At 39.6% G+C, this 16894-nt stretch overlaps 1 protein-coding gene across 3 annotated transcripts in view; it reads left to right on the top strand.

Moving 5' to 3' along the window:
* The first annotated feature begins 4131 nt into the window (after nucleotides 1-4131).
* The window catches only part of tle5 (TLE family member 5, transcriptional modulator), a 116166-nt gene continuing 103403 nt past the window's right edge, over nucleotides 4132-16894 (top strand). For 2 of the 3 annotated variants that reach the window (XM_061883203.1, XM_061883202.1), the window contains exon 1: nucleotides 4135-5955. In XM_061883203.1, the coding sequence (XP_061739187.1) occupies nucleotides 5929-5955 (27 nt within the window). In that variant the 5' untranslated portion in view covers nucleotides 4135-5928. Of the gene's footprint in view, nucleotides 5956-16894 lie in introns of all 3 variants that reach the window. The other variant, XM_061883204.1, reaches the window with a different exon arrangement.

Genomic DNA, 16894 nt, shown 5'->3' with positions numbered 1-16894 from the left:
CTACACTCGGGTCGTATTGCGATCAATCGTGTCTTCAGCTGCTGTGTGTGTGTGCGTGAGTGACGGGAAGAAAACCTCCGGCTCCCTTGCAAGAACTCATTTGGTTTATTTTGAGAGGGGTGTCAAACTCAAATGCAGAGTGGGCCAAAATTGAAAACTGAACAAAGCCGGGGGCCAAGGTTGAGCAAATTAACCTTTTAATAAGGACCCAAACAAGTTTTGCATTGAATATTGAACAAGCAAGGCTTATATAACTTTATATTGACATGCAAAATTGAGTTTCAAATAATAATAATTAAAAAATATCAATGGCATATCAAATAAAATTTAAATACAAATTTAATGCCTTTTTTCTTATTGCGGCCTTCTGAGGTAAATATCAAAATATATCGTAGCGTCCCGAAAGAGTTAGTGCTGCAAGGGATTCTGGGTATTTGTTCTGTTGTGTTATAGTGCAGATGTCCTCCCGAAATGTGTTTGTCATTCTTGTTTGGTGTGAGTTCACAGTGTGGCGCATATTTGTAACAGTGTTAAAAGGGGAACATTATCACAATTTCAAAAGGGTTAAAAACAATAAAAAATCAGTTCCCAGTGGCTTGTTGTATTTTTTGAAGTTTTTTTCAAAATTTTACCGGTCCCGGAATATCCCTAAATAAAGCTTTAAAGTGCCTTATTTTCGCTATCTTCGAAACCACTATCCATCTCCCTGTGACGTCATACAGGGCTGCCAATACAAACAACATGGCGGTTACCACAGCAAGATATAGCGACATTAGCTCGGATTCAGACTCGGATTTCAGCGGCTTAAGCGATTCAACTGATTACGCATGTATTGAAACAGATGGTCGGAGTATGGAGGCAGATAGCGAAAACGAAATTGAAGAAGAAATTGAAGCTATTGAGCGAATAGCTATTGACGCTATTCGGCCATAGCGTGGGTGTACCTAATGAAGTGGCCCATAGCATGGCTGCCTTATTAGCATCGCCGGTAAAATGTGCGGACCAAACGATCAGGACTTTCGCATTTTGTGACACTGGAGCAACTTAAATCCGTCGATTGGTAAGTGTTTGTTTCGCATTAAATGTGGGTATTTAGTTTCAAATGTACATACAGCTAGCGTAAATAGTATGTTAGCATCGATTAGCTGGCAGTCATGCTGCCTCCAAATATGTCTGATTAGCACATAAGTCAACAACATCAACAAAACTCACCTTTGTGATTTCGTTGACTTAATCTTTGCAAATGCATCTGCAGGTTATCCATACATCTCTGTGCCATGTCTGTCTTAGCATCGCCGGTCAAATGTGAAGACACTTTGGTACATTCAATGGGGGTCTGGCTGTATATTTCTTGCCAGTGGTGCAACTTGAATCCCTCCCTGTTAGTGTTGTTACACCCTCCGACAACACACCGACGAGGCATGATGTCTCCAAAGTTCCAAAAAATAGTCAAAAAAACGGAAAATAACAGAGCTGAGACCTGGTGTTTGTAATGTGAAAATGAAAATGGCGGGTGTATTACCTCGGTGACGTCACGTTCTGATGTCATCGCTAAAAGACCGATAAACAGAAAGGCGTTTAATTTGCCAAAATTCACCCATTTAGAGTTCGGAAATCGGTTAAAAAAAATACATGGTCTTTTTTCTGCAACATCAAGGTATATATTGACGCTTGCATAGGTTTGGTGATAATGTTCCCCTTTAAAGTTGTTTATACGGCCACCCTCAGTGTGACCTGTATGGCTGTTGACCAAGTATGCCTTGCATTCACTTATGTGTGTGTAATAGCCGCATATATTACTCGAGTGGGCCTGCACGCTGTTTGTATGGAGGAAATGCGGACGTGACGACAGGTTATAGAGAATACTAAAGGCGGGTGTAAGTAAACATTGATCGATTGATACTTGGAGGAATTTATCCAGAATAAAAGATGAGGCATTTTTTTGCTTTTACTGTAGTCTATTTTATATTCTGTGAATGATGATGAAAACGAAAACATTTGTAATCAAATATTTTACTTTTTGAAAATGTTGATTTAAAAGATATTCCATTAGACCAGGGGTAGGGAACCTATGGCTCTAGAGCCAGATGTGGCTCTTTTGATGACTGCATCTGGCTCTCGGTTACAATATTGTTTTATTTTATTTTTCTCTCAGGCGACAGGGAGGTTTGCGGGTTCGAGTTGGCCGGGGAGGAGAAAACACGAAAAAAATGAAAATTAAATTTTAAAACAGAGTTTATCTTCAATTTCGACTCTTTAAAATTCAAAATTCAACCGAAAAAATGACGAGAAAAACTAGCTAATTGGAATCTTATTGAAAAAAATTTAAATAAATAATTTATGGAACATCATTAGTAATTTTTTCCTGATTAAGATTAATTTTACAATTTTGATGACATGTTTTAAATAGGTTAAAATCCAATCTGCATTTTGTTAGAATATATAACAAATTGGACCAAACTATATTTCTAACAAAGACAAATCATTATTTCTTCTAGATTTTCCAGAACAAAAATTTTAAATGAATTCAAAAGACTTTGAAATAAGATTTAAATTTGATTCTAAGGATTTTCTAGATTTGCCAGAATATTGTTTTTTGAATTTTAATCGTAATAAGTGTGAAGAAATATTTCACAAATATTCTTCGTCAAAAAAACAGAGGCTAAAATGAAGAATTAAATTAAAAAAATGTTATTCTTTACAATAAAAAAAATAAAATTTACTTGAACATTGATTTAAATTGTCAGGAAAGAAGAGGAAGGAATTTAAAAGATAAAAAGGTATATGTGTTTAAAAATCCTAAAATCATTTTTAAGGTTGTATTTTTTCTCTCAAATTGTCTTTCTGCAAGTTATAGGAAGCAAAGGAAAAAAAAATGAATGAATTTTTTTTAAACAAGTGAAGACCAAGTCTTTCAAATATTTTCTTGGATTTTCAAATTCTATTTGAGTTTTGTCTCTCTTAGAATTAAAAATGTCGAGCAAAGCGAGACCAGCTTGCTAGTAAATAAATAACATTTAAAAAATAGAGGCAGCTCACTGGTAAGTGCTGCTATTTTATCTATTTTTAAAACAGGCTAGCGGGCGACTCATCTGGTCCTTACGGGCGACCTGGTGCCCGCGGGCACCGCGTTGGTGACCCCTGCTCTAGCTCATGACGTCACAGTAAGTGTTGCTGACTGGAGAAATCTAATTATTTTTACCTATGACTGATTTACTTATTTAATTCTCATTTTGTTCATTTATATTTTTATTTTATTTTGTGTTCAAAATAAAAATAAAGACGTTCGAAAATATTTTTTTTAAGAAATCTTTTCTTGTGGCCCAGCCTCACCTTGACTCTGCATCCAGTGGCCCCCAGGGCATTTAGGTAGAAACATGACTTAAATTAAACTAAAAAAATATACAAACAAAAATCACTCACAGCGAAGGCAAAACCTGGGCTAAGGAAGAAAGCTAACGCATAAACAGACTATGAACATGACTTTAAAAAAAACTTACTTGGCATGGCATGAAGCACGAAACTATGGCAAGGCATGAAACAAGTGAGCACAGAGCAAGAAAAGATCACATTGACTGACTGGCAAAGACAAGCTTAAACACTGCCTCTGATTAGTGCTCAGGAAGCAGGTGAGCGGGCATTTTGTCCACCAGAGACAGGTGGACAAAATGAGTAACCAAGGAAACCAGACAAGGGAGTGCAAAAGACTAACAGCACATGGCCAAACAAAAACATGATCAACAGACATGACATTTGATTCATTATTGGTTAACTTCAGAATAACAATGTCATTAAAAAGAATAAGAGACTTATTATACTCTAAAAATGTTGGTCTTACTTAAAAATGCACGCATTTAGTTGTATTCAGTGTTAAAAAAAATATGATATGGCTCTCACGGAAATACATTTTGAAATATTTGCCTTTCTCAGTCAAAAAGGTTCCCGACCCCTGTGTTATATTGTGAACTCCCGGTGAGGGCTGCACTTCCCGATGTGTCCACATGAGGACGCCCTCTGCTCAGGAGCTCCCGATGGGGGATGCACCCCCCAATGTGTCCACATGAGGGCGCCCCCCTGCTGAGCCATGAAGAGGATCTAGGCGCTGTATGTCTGTGCTGCTCTGAAGGCGGTGTGTGTGTGTGTGTTGTGTTGTGTTGTGTGTGTGTGCGTGTTGTGTTAAATGTGTGTGTGTGTGCAGCCATCAGTCAGCAGCCATCGCGTCTCCTCGCAGCAGAAAAGCAGACTCGCTGTTGACAAATCCGCGTCTTTTCTTGCATTTGAACGCCAACATTTTCTTTTTTTCTTAGCGGAGTTTTAGTCGCCGCTCTCAGCTGACAAGACTCAAGCGCCAGCGGACATTTCGTCATTTTCGACGAATTACACCAACCTTTTTTATTGTGGATTTATTTGTTCTCCTCTTGCAACTTAGTCCTCACTGAAATAATTAAGTTTTTAAAACAACAACAACTCGACAATTAATAGCAGCGAGTTAGCTCGCTAGCTAACCTCCGAATGATTTTTGATTGACGGCTAAGGAAGACTTGGCTCGCTGGACGTTGTCTTCCTAAAACCTGGCGTATTTCTTTGTCCGGCGCCACATTTTTGGCTCTACTTGCCGTCAAATTGCTTTTTCTTTCGTCATTTTTTTAAGGTGTTGTTGTGTGTGGCTAGCTGTTTTTAGCTTGTCCTGCTAAAGCTGGCCAGATCTACTGTGGACGAAGGACCAGGACACTGCTTAGTAAAACCACTTAGGACCAGGACACTGCTTGGTAAAACCACTTAGGACCAGGACACTGCTTGGTAAAACCACTTAGGACCAGGACACTGCTTGGTAGAACCACTCAGGACCAGGACACTGCTTCGTAAAACCACTTAGGACCAGGACACTGCTTGGTACAACCACTCAGGACCAGGACACTGCTTGGTAAAACCACTTAGGACCAGGACACTGCTTGGTAAAACCACTCAGGACCAGGACACTCCTTGGTAGAGCCAGTTGGAACCAGGACACTGCTTTTTAGAGCCAGTTGGAACCAGGACGCTGCTTGGTAGAGCCAGTTGGAACCAGGACACTGCTTTTTAGAGCCAGTTGGAACCAGGACACTGCTTGGTAGAGCCCGTTGGAACCAGGACGCTGCTTGATAGAGCCAGTTGGAACCAGGACGCTGCTTGATAGAGCTAGTTGGACCAGAACACAGCTTGGTAGAACCATTCAGGACCAGAACACAGCTTGGTAGAACCATTCAGGACCAGGACACTGCTTGGTAGAGCCAGTTGGAACCAGGACACTGCTTGGTAGAGCCAGTTGGAACCAGGACACTGCTTGGTAGAGCCAGTTGGAACCAGGACACTGCTTGATAGAGCCAGTTGGAACCAGGACACTGCTTGGTAGAGCCCGTTGGAACCAGGACACTGCTTGATAGAAGCATTCAGGACCAAGACACTGCTTGGTAGAACCATTCAGGACCACAACACTCCTTGGTAGAGCCAGTTGGAACCAGGACACTCCTTGGTAGAGACAATTGGAACCAGGACACTGCTTGGTAGAGCCAGTTGGAACCAGGACACTGCTTGATAGAGCCAGTTGGAACTAAGACACATCTGGGTAGAGCCAGTTGGAACTAAGACACATCTGGGTAGAGCCAGTTGGAACTAGGACACATCTTGGTAGAGCCAGTTGGAACCAGGACACATCTGGGTAGAGCCAGTTGAAACCAGGACACTGCTTGGTAGAGCCATTCAGGACCAGGACACTGCTTGGTAGAACCATTCAGGACCAGGACACTCCTTGGTAGAGCCAGTTGGAACCAGGACACTGCTTGGTAAAGCCAGTTGGAACCAGGACACTCCTTGGTAGAACCATTCAGGACCAGGACACTGCTTGGTAGAGCCAGTGGGGACAAGGCGTGCAAGGACCAAGGGACTGACATGATGTTTCCACAATCAAGACACTCAGTAAGTGTTGCAGTAAATGCACTTCCTCTTTTCCTCCAAATATGCTTTTTCTTTGTCTTTCTGATGCATGTCTTTCAACCAATGTCTATTCCGTAAACCCACAGTTTCCTCAATAATTTAAGGAATATGCAAACTCATATTTTGTTGTTGCATGTGGGGATGTATTGCCCAGTGTTCGCCTTAAATCCAGGTTGTCATGGTAACAGAAACTCAATCCCCAGTGATGAGAAGTCACTGCCACCTTATTTACTTCCAGTCACCTTTTACCTTCTTTTTACCTTCTTTTTACCTTCTATTTATCTTCTTCTAGCTTCTGTTTACTTTTTTACCTTTCTAGCTTCTTTCTTGATCTTCCTATGGTTTTAATTGACCTTTTTTTTAACTTTATATTTACCTTCTTTTAGCTTCTATTTACCGTTTTACTTTCTTTCTATCTTTTAGCTTTTATTGACATTTTTACCTTATATTTTCTTTATCTTATTTTAGCTTTTTCTTTACCTTTTTACCTTATATTTTTAACCTCTCAGCTTTTTTTTTAGCTAGTATTTATATTCTTAGTTTTTATTTACATTCTATGTATCTTCTTTTAGCTACTGTTTACCTAATGTTTCTTCTATTTCTTTTTTTAGTTTCCGTTGAACCTAATTAGACCTTCTATCTACATTATTGGACCTTTTTTTTTTTTACTTTCTATTAACATTTTTCTGCCTTCCATTGACCTTTGTTTACCATTAATTTACATTTTGTGGCTTCTATTTACCCTTTTAGACCTATTTTCCTTCTATTCCTTCACTTATTTATGCTTCTATAATGACATACCGAGCTGCTGCATCGCCTCTGACTTGGTGAAAGTTAATTGTAGATTATAAATCACATCTCACCTGGATAGTAGAAGGATGTGGACATCCACCAAGAGGTTATACGCCACATAATAAATGATAATTGAACAATATTGCCGTATAAAACAGCACATTTGTGTTTTAATATAAACAAGTATAGAGTCATTATAGTTGCATACTACTTGAACTCCTAAGAAGCAAACATTAAGTGGTAAACAGCGTGTATAAACTATAAAATAGTGTGTATTATTCCATGTGATCTACTAAGACTGCATGTGCAATTAATAGGTGGTGCACACCGCTCTATCTAAATGAGGGTTTTGCGTGTACTACCATGGATACACTCATTTACCGCTCATTCATGTCCTCACGCTCCTGCGCTTATCAACATGCAGGAGACATGTTAATCAGCCCCTTAAGTCATCGAGCTGCTATACCTTTATAAAATGATGTTGCTGAAAAGATGAGATCTCTAAAATATTTACATTTGACGGTCCACATGTGTTTACACACATATGTCGGACGTAGCTATGCAACTGCCTGTTTGCATGTCCTTTCTAGACATACTAAATAAAGATCAAAAACAGTTTTAGTCTCAGGGGTCTTGATAAATCAAACTGCGTGTGTTTTTTGTATTTAAGGCTGGTCGATAAAACTGTATCAATATATATCACGATACACACGTAATTGATAGCAATAAAAATAGGTTGAATAAAATATTAGATTCTTTTTTTTTGTCGGAAGAAAGCGGAAGTTTCGAAGCAAGGTTGGTTGCGTGAACAAAGTCACCGGCTCTCATGGTAACCGAGCAACGCAGGAAGTGATTCATAAACTTGGTGAATTTCAAAACTGAAAGGTTACAAAAATAACGCTATTGTCAATTATTAAAGGCCTACTGAAATGAGATGTTCTTATTTAAACGGGGATAGCAGGTCCATTCTATGTGTCATACTTGATCATTTCGCGATATTGCCATATTTTTGCTGAAAGGATTTAGTAGAGAACATCGACGATAAAGTTCGCAACTTTTGGCCGCTAATAAAAAAGCCTTGCCTTTACCGGAAGTAGCAGACGATGACGTCACCGGTGTGAGAGCTCCTCACATCCTCACTTTGGGGCGGCATAGCTCGGTTGGTAGAGTGGCCGTGCCAGCAACTTCAGGGTTGCAGGTTCGAATCCCGCTTCTGCCATCCTAGTCACTGCCGTTGTGTCCTTGGGCAAGACACTTTATCCACCTGCTCCCAGTGCCACCCACACTGGTTTAAAATGTAACTTAGATATTGTGTTTCACTATGTAAAGCACTTTGAGTCACTAGAGAAAAGCGCTATATAAATATAATTCACTTCACTCACATTGTTTATAATGGGAGCCTCCAACAGCAAGAGCAATTCGGACCGAGAAAGCAACAATTTTCCCTTTATCTGAGCGAGGATGACAGATTCGTGGATGAGGAAATTTAGAGTGAAGGCCTAAAAAAAAGGGAAAAAAAGGCGAGGGCAAGTGGGATGTTTTTAGACACATTTATTAGGATAATTCTGGGAAATCCCTTATCTGCCTATTGTGTTGCTAGTGTTTTAGTGAGTTAAAGAGTACCTTAAAGTCGGAGGGGTGTGGCCACGGGTGTTTTGACGCCAGAGTCTCTGAGAGAAGTCACGGCAGCAGCAGGACGCTGGCTCCGCTGATCTCCGGTAAGAAGCGACTTATTACCACAATTTTCTCACCGAAAACTGCCGGTTGACATGTAGTTGTGATCCATGTTCGCTTGACCGCTCCGATCCATAGTAAAGCTTCACAGCCGGGAATTTTAAACAAGGAAACAACGTGTGTTTGTGTGGCTAAAGGCTAAAAGCTTCCCACCTCCATCTTTATACTTTGACTTCTTCATTATTAATTGAACAAATTGCAAAATATTCAGCAACACAGATGTCCAAAGAGACGACTTTTAGCCATAAGTGGTGCTGGGCTAAAATGTCCCCTCCAACCAATAACGTCACAAACACGTGTCATCATACTGCAACGTTTTCAACAGGAAACTTCGCGGGAAATTTAAAATTGTAATTTAGTAAACTAAAAAGGCCGTATTGGCATGTGTTGCAATGTTAATATTTCATCATTGATATATAAACTATCAGACTGTGTGGTCGGTAGTAGTGGGTTTCAGTAGGCCTTTAACACTGACAAAGAGGCTCGGAAACGTGTTAGCATACTAGCTAATGCTGCTAGCTGCATAACATTACTATTGCACGTCCAAAAATGCTTGGAAACATCACACAGTAAGCATGAACAGTTTTAGTTATTTTGTAAAACTTACAAACGTTGCTTGGAGCGATTAAATAAATAATTCATACGAGAAAAAAACGCTATGGACGGTTAGGAGATTAAACGGTAAAAAAAAAAAAAAAAACAGCCCGTTTTTGGTGTTTTTTTTTCAAACAAAATTACTTTTGGGCCGGCATAGCTTGGTTGGTAGAGCGGCCGTGCCAGCAACTTGAGGGTTGCAGGTTCGATTCCCGCTTCCGCCATCCTAGTCACTGCCGTTGTGTCCTTGGGCAAGACACTTTACCCACCTGCTCCCAGTGCCACCCACACTGGTTTAAATGTAAATTAGATATTGGGTTTTACTATGTAAAGCGCTTTGAGTCACTAAAGAAAAGCGCTATATAAATATAATTCACTTCACTACTTTTACTATGGCCACCAGCGAAGGAAAATCCATAAATTTGTCTAATCCATAAATTTTGTTTTATAAGACAGTGTTTTTCAACCACTGTGCCGTGGCACATTAGTGTGACGTGGGAAATTATGCAACTTCACCTAATTTATCCCAAAAATATTTTTTTGCAAATCAATAATTATATTCTGCCAATAATGTGCCGTTGCTTAGTGTCCGTGCCGTGTAAAACTCAGCAGGGTAACCACGTAATACTCCATGTCAGTAGGTGGCAGCATTTCTTTTTAAAAGTCGGAATGTGTCGGGTGAGACAAGGGTGGTTTGTTGTGAACGTGGACCCCGACTTAGCAAATTGAAAAACGTATTCAGGTGTTACCATTTAGTGGTCAATTGTAGGGAATATGTACTGTACTGTGCAATCTACTAATAGAAGTCTCAATCAATCCCGACATGCAGACCGCAGTGGGAGGCAGTGTGGAGGTAAAAAAGGTATGTATTGCTTAAACCCAAAATGAACGGAAGGGAAAGGAAAATGCTTCGCAAAATGAAAGTCAAACTGAACTGGCTACAAAGTAAACAGAATGTTGGACGACAGCAAAAACTTACGGCTTCTACAACAAAGTACATCCATACGTGACACGACAACCAACAATGTCCACACAAATATGTACTGTACTGTGCAATCTACTAATATAAGTCTCAATCAATCCTGATATGCAGACCGCAGTGGGAGGCAGTGTGGAGGTAAAAAAGGTATGTATTGCTTAAACCCAAAATGAACGGAAGGGAAAGGAAAATGCATCGCAAAATGAAAGTCAAACTGAACTGGCTACAAAGTAAACAGAAACAGAATGCTGGATGACAGCAAAAACTTACGGCTTCTACAACAAAGTACATCGGTACGTGACACGACAATCAACAATGTCCACACAAAGAAGGATAGCAACAACGTAGATAACCTTGCTTGCTAACACAAAGTACATTTTTTAACGTTTTCTGTTGGTGGTGTGCCAACGGATTTTTTTTTATGACAAAAATGTGCCTTCCCTTAAAAAAGGTTGAAAAACACTGTTATACGCCACAGGGGTGTATGAAAGAAGGAGTTCCAGTCATACATTTTGGGTACATTGAGTGTTTGTCACGCTTTTGTTGACATTTTTATTCCTTTCCGCCTTCAGAGCTGAGGGATTCTGATCAGAGGAAGCTTGCATCATGAATAAAAATGTTTATATTTTAAATATATTTATATCCTGCTGCTTATTTTTGATAGGTCATAAAAAAATATGGCCCAGCCCTACGTGACAGTCTTCCCTTCCAGCTCACTTTACTCAGTCAGGCAAGCTGGAAAAAAGGCCCCTAGGGACTTAGCCCTGGACTCACCTGAAGTCCTCAGAACGAGCGCGAGGAATGAAACGTGTGGCCCCGCCCACTTTCCCTATCGTGCACGTCCTTTGCCTTCTTTATCGTCCAGCTTGTCCTCCGCTGCCACTTCTCCCGTCACCCAGGCTGGTGGATGAGCCCGAGGCGTGACATCCATATAGATAAGAGCGTGGGGGAGATAACGCCGCTACGGGGGTGCAGGGGAAGTGATGGCGCTGTCTTAGAAATGACAGCTGCTTCTTTTTTTTATGCACGTTCAATCATTACAGGTCTGCCGGGTTCTTTGGTTGGTTGTCTGGTATTGCCGGTGTCAGGGTCCATGTCTCCCACGCCCTCATTGATTAGCACAGTTCTATAAATATCATTCATATACTTTGGATTTGCTATTGACATTAGCGGATCTACAAGGCGATTTCAACACCTCCAAATTTGTGTTCAAGATGCACGTTACAATCAAACAGCTGATGCGTAAAAGGTACAATACTTACAGTGTTAACACTTTGTAGGGCGCAACAAAAACCTGTAAATGCAACATATTGTAATACTTGCAAATGATAATAAAAGAAAATATAATAACTGGAGCCATGCGATGAGGTATGCGACTTGTCCAGGGTGTACCCCGCTTACCGCCCGAATGCAGCTGAGATAGGCTGCCGTGACCCCATAAGGGACAAGCGGTAGAAAATGGATGGATAGTAACTGGACAGCAGTTATTATAAACCAGTTCATTCTTAAAAGTGGCATTAAAAATTTGATTTCATCATCACAGATAGGGCTGGGCGATATGGCCTTTTTTTAATATCTCGATATTTTTAGGCCATATTGCGATATACGATATATTTGAGCAATTTGAGCAATGATTGAGCCGAAAGGGTGTAGGTTGAAGCAACGCTTATATAAACCTACCCCATCACAACAAGAACAAGGTTCAAAATATATGAAATCTAAAACATGCTTCACTTATATTACTTTTTTTTTTTAAACAATAGTTTAAAGTTTAACATTTAAATCAAACATATACATTTGTACACTTATATATATATATATATATATATTACATACACAATTTATTTAAATTCCATATAAAGTGGTAATATATACATTTTAATATAACCTATATGTATAATTATGAAATCATAAATTGTATTTATATACATATGTATTATTGTCTTTCTAAAACAATGTTTGCTCTTCTTTCTTATATTTACTAATGATAAATGATTTAAAAAGCTTTTTAAACTGGTTTATGTTGGTGCTGTGTTTTATTTCATCCTTTAAACAGTTCCATATGTTTAACCCCTGCTATTGTTATACTCATTCGTTTCTGCGTTGTTCTACAATATTGGATCTTAAAAAGTAGTTCTCCTCTTAAATTATAATTCCCTTCTCTCTGTAAAAATCTTCTCTGTAACCCTGTTGGAAGTGAATCTTTACTTGATTTATAAATCATTTGGGCAGTCTTGAGTTGGCTGAGATCTGGTAGTTTTAAATCAAATGTTTTTATAAATAATCCATTAGTGTGTTCTCGGGGTCCTCTGTTATGTATCAGTCTGATGGCCCTTTTTTGCATTATGAATAGTGGTTGGATGTTCGTCCTGTATGTATTTCCCCAAACTTCTAGACAGTAACTCAAATATGGTAAAACAAGTGTACAATAAAGAGATATATGTTACGATATTTTGCCTTGGCCTTGAATGAACACTTGATGCATATAATCACAGCAGTATGATGATTCTATGTGTCTACATTAAAACATTCTTCTTCATACTGCATTCATATATGCTACTTTTAAACTTTCATGCAGAGAGGGAAATCACAACTAAGTTAATTGAACAAAAGTGTATTTATTAAAGTTATTAAGCAATGGCACAAAAATTTAAGTCATTTCCAAAACAGAAAGTGCAAGATTGTCAGAGACATTTTAAGTGTCGAATAAAAATGAACTGCATAATAGGAAATCAAAGAGTATTCGTCCTTCACTATGTGGTATGTTACTATGGTTATGAAATTCTCTTCATTCTCTAGCAAGTGACTTTTCAAATGATGCTACATATTAGCAGTAATGCTACTTTTTATTGCAACGCTTTTGCCCCACTTTTGACAAATTACGGTTGTCTGTTCGACATATTCCCACTTGAAGCCGAACCACCGCCAGCCGATTGACCCCCTGCTGTTTTTATTGGGAATTAAGTCTTCCTTCATTTTTTATCAGATCCGCACCTTCTTTCTCGTACGGCTAACGTTAGTATCACTGCTAACGTTACCCAGTCTGCTACCTCTCTGATGGGCGAGGGCGTATACGTATGTGACGTATGACGTGACAGTATGTGACGTATGTAAGTTTGTGCGCCTGCTTGTCTGTGAAAAGGAAAAACAGGAAAGAGTGAGAAGAGCCTGAAGTGTACGCCCGCAGCTAAAAGCAACTTTGTGAGAACGTATACTCGAATATTACGATATAGTCATTTTCTTTATCGCACAGAGACAAATCTGCGATATATCGTATATTTCGATATATCGCCCAGCCCTAGTGAGAACGTATACTCGAACATTACGATATAGTCATTTTCTATATCGCACAGACACAAACCCGCGATATATTGTATATATCGATATATCGCCTAGCCCTAGTGAGAACGTATACTCGAATATTACGATATAGTCATTTTCTATCGCACAGAGACAAATCCGCGATATATCGTATATATCGATATATCGCCCAGCCCTAGTGAGAACGTATACTCGAATATTTCGATATAGTCATTTTCTATATTGGACAGAGACAAACCCGCGATATATCGTATATATCGTATATATCGATATATCGCCCAGCTCTAGTGAGAATGTATACTCGAATATTACGATATAGTCATTTTCTATTTCGGACAGAGACAAACCCGCGATATATCGTATATATCGATATATCGCCAAGCCCTAGTGAGAACGTATACTCGAATATTACGATATAGTCATTTTCTATATCGCACAGAGACAAACCCGCGATATATCGTATATATCGATATATCGCCCAGCCCTAGTCAGAACGTATACTCGAATATTACGATATAGTCATTTTCTATCGCACAGAGATTAACCCGCGATATATCGTAATATTCGAGTATACATTCTCACTAGGAGGAGCTCACAAAGATATATCGCTCAGCCCTAGTGAGAATGTATACTCGAATATTCCGATATAGTAATTTTCTTTATCGCACAGAGACAAATCTGCGATATATCGTATATTTCGATATATCGCCCAGCCCTAGTGAGAACGTACACTCGAATATTACAATATAGTCATTTTCTATATCGCACAGAGACAAACGCGCGATATATCGTATATATTGATATATCGCCCAGCCCTAGATAGAACATATACTCGAATATTACGATATAGTCATTTTCTTTATCGCACAGAGACAAATCTACGATATATCGTATATTTCGATATATCGCCCAGCCCTAGTGAGAACGTATACTCGAATATTACGATATAGTCATTTTCTTTATCGCACAGAGACAAATCTGCGATATATCGTATATTTCGATATATCGCCAAGCCCTAGTGAGAAGGTATACCCGAATATTACGATAAAGTCATTTTCTATCGCACAGAGACAAACCCGCGATATATCGTAATATTCGAGTATACATTCTCACTAGTAGGAGCTCACAAAGATATATATCGCCCAGCCCTAGTGAGAACGTATACTCGAATATTTCGATATAGTCATTTTCTATATCGGACAGAGACAAACCCGCGATATATCGTATATATCGATATATCGCCCAGCCCTAGTGAGAACGTATACTCGAATATTACGATATAGTCATTTTCTATCGCACAGAGACAAACCCGCGATATATCGTATATATCGATATATCGCCCAGCTCTAGTCAGAACGTATACTCGAATATTACGATATAGTCATTTTCTATCGCACAGAGACAAACCCGCGATATATCGTATATATCGATATATCGCCTAGCCCTAGTCAGAACGTATACTCGAATATTACGATATAGTCATTTTCTATATCTCACAGACACAAACCCGCGATATATTGATATATCGCCCAGCCCTAGTCAGAACGTATACTCGAATATTACGATATAGTCATTTTCTATCGCACAGAGACAAACCCGCGATATATCGCCTAGCCCTAGTCAGAACGTATACTCGAATATTACGATATAGTCATTTTCTATATCGCACAGACACAAACCCGCGATATATTGATATATCGCCCAGCCCTAGTGAGAACGTATACTAGAATATTACGATATAGTCATTTTCTATATCGCACAAAGACAAACCCGCGATATATCGATATATGCGTGGCGCAGTGGAAGAGTGGCCGTGCGCAACCCGAGGGTCCCTGGTTCAAATCCCACCTAGTACCAACCTCGTCACGTCCGTTGTGTCCTGAGCAAGACACTTCACCCTTGCTCCTGATGGGTGCTGGTTGGCGCCTTGCATGGCAGCTCCCTCCATCAGTGTGTGAATGTGTGTGTGAATGGGTAAATGTGGAAGTAGTGTCAAAGCGCTTTGAGTACCTTGAAGGTAGAAAAGCGCTGTACAAGTACAACCCATTTATCATTTATTTATTTATATCGCCCAGCCGTACTTCAACACGTTTTCAGCTGTGAAGTTGTTGCAAGTGGCCGCGCTGACCCGCTTCCGTCCAAAAAAACACAAGCGACGACGTGGGCAAATGTTTTTGTTGATATTTGTGGAGGAATCATTTCACCCCTACTGTACAATAAATAAAGGTTTACGGTAACGACATCTTGACCCCAGGACCGATTGATTTATATACTTTTGAAGAATGAAGCCAAGCTTTTTCTTGCTTAGAAAACATAATAAAATATGTATTTGTTTACTATTTGCCCGGCCATCTTAACCTAACCTCCACCCTTAAAGGCCCACTGAAATGAGATTTTCTTATTTAAACGGGGATAGCAGGTCCATTCTATGTGTCATACTTGATCATTTCGTGATATTGCCATATTTTTGCTGAAAGGATTTAGTAGAGAACATTGACTATAAAGTACGCAACTTTTGTTCGCTAATAAAAAAAGCCGTGCCTTTACCGGAAGTAGCAGACGATGTGCGCGTGACGTCACGGGTTGTGGAGCTCCTCACATCCTCACATTGTTTACAATCATCGCCAGCAGTAGCTAGAGCTATTCGGACCGTGAAAGCGACAATTTCCCCATTAATTTGAGCGAGGATGAAAGATTTGTGGATGAGGACTTTTAGAGTGAAGTACTAAAGAAAAAAAGAACAGGTGACGGCGGCGTTTCAGATGTAATTAGACACATTTACTAGGAGAATTCTGGAAGATCCCTTATCTGCTTATTTGCTTATTATTTTAATAGTGTTTTAGTGAGATTGTAAAGTCATACCTGAAAGTCGGATGGCGGCGGTGAACGCCAGTGTCTCTGAGAGAAGCCGAGGAGCCAAGATCACAGCTGTCATTGTGAGCTGCAGGAGGAGGTCCCATATTCCACCGAAGTCTCCGGTAAGAGCCAACTTAATATCACAATTTTCCCATCCAAAACTTGCTGGTTGATGTAGAGAAACATGTTCACTTGACCGCTCTGTGTTAAAGCTTCACAACAAACAAAGAAACACCGGCTGTGTTTCGGTGCTAAAGGCAGCTGCAATCCACCGCTTTCCACCAACAGCATTCTTCTTTATAGTCTCCATTATTAACTGAACAAATTACAAAAGATTCAGCAACACAGATGTCCAAATGACTGTGTAATTATGCGATGAAAAGAGACGACTTTTAGCCGTGTTCGGTGCTGGGCTAATATGTCCCCTCCAAGCCGAGACGTCACAAACACGCGTCATCATTCTGCGACGTTTTCAACAAGAAACTCTACGGGAAATTTAAAATTGTAATTTAGTAAACTAAACCGGCCGTATTGGCATGTGTTGCAATGTTAATATTTCATAATTGATATATAAACTATCAGACTGCGTGGTCGGTAGTAGTGGGTTTCAGTAGGCCTTTAAAACACTGTTTGAAAACAAACAAA

Source organism: Nerophis ophidion, linkage group LG22, assembly GCF_033978795.1.
Source record: "Nerophis ophidion isolate RoL-2023_Sa linkage group LG22, RoL_Noph_v1.0, whole genome shotgun sequence".
Lineage (NCBI taxonomy): Eukaryota > Metazoa > Chordata > Actinopteri > Syngnathiformes > Syngnathidae > Nerophis > Nerophis ophidion.
This window is presented reverse-complemented; position numbering and strand designations above follow the sequence as displayed.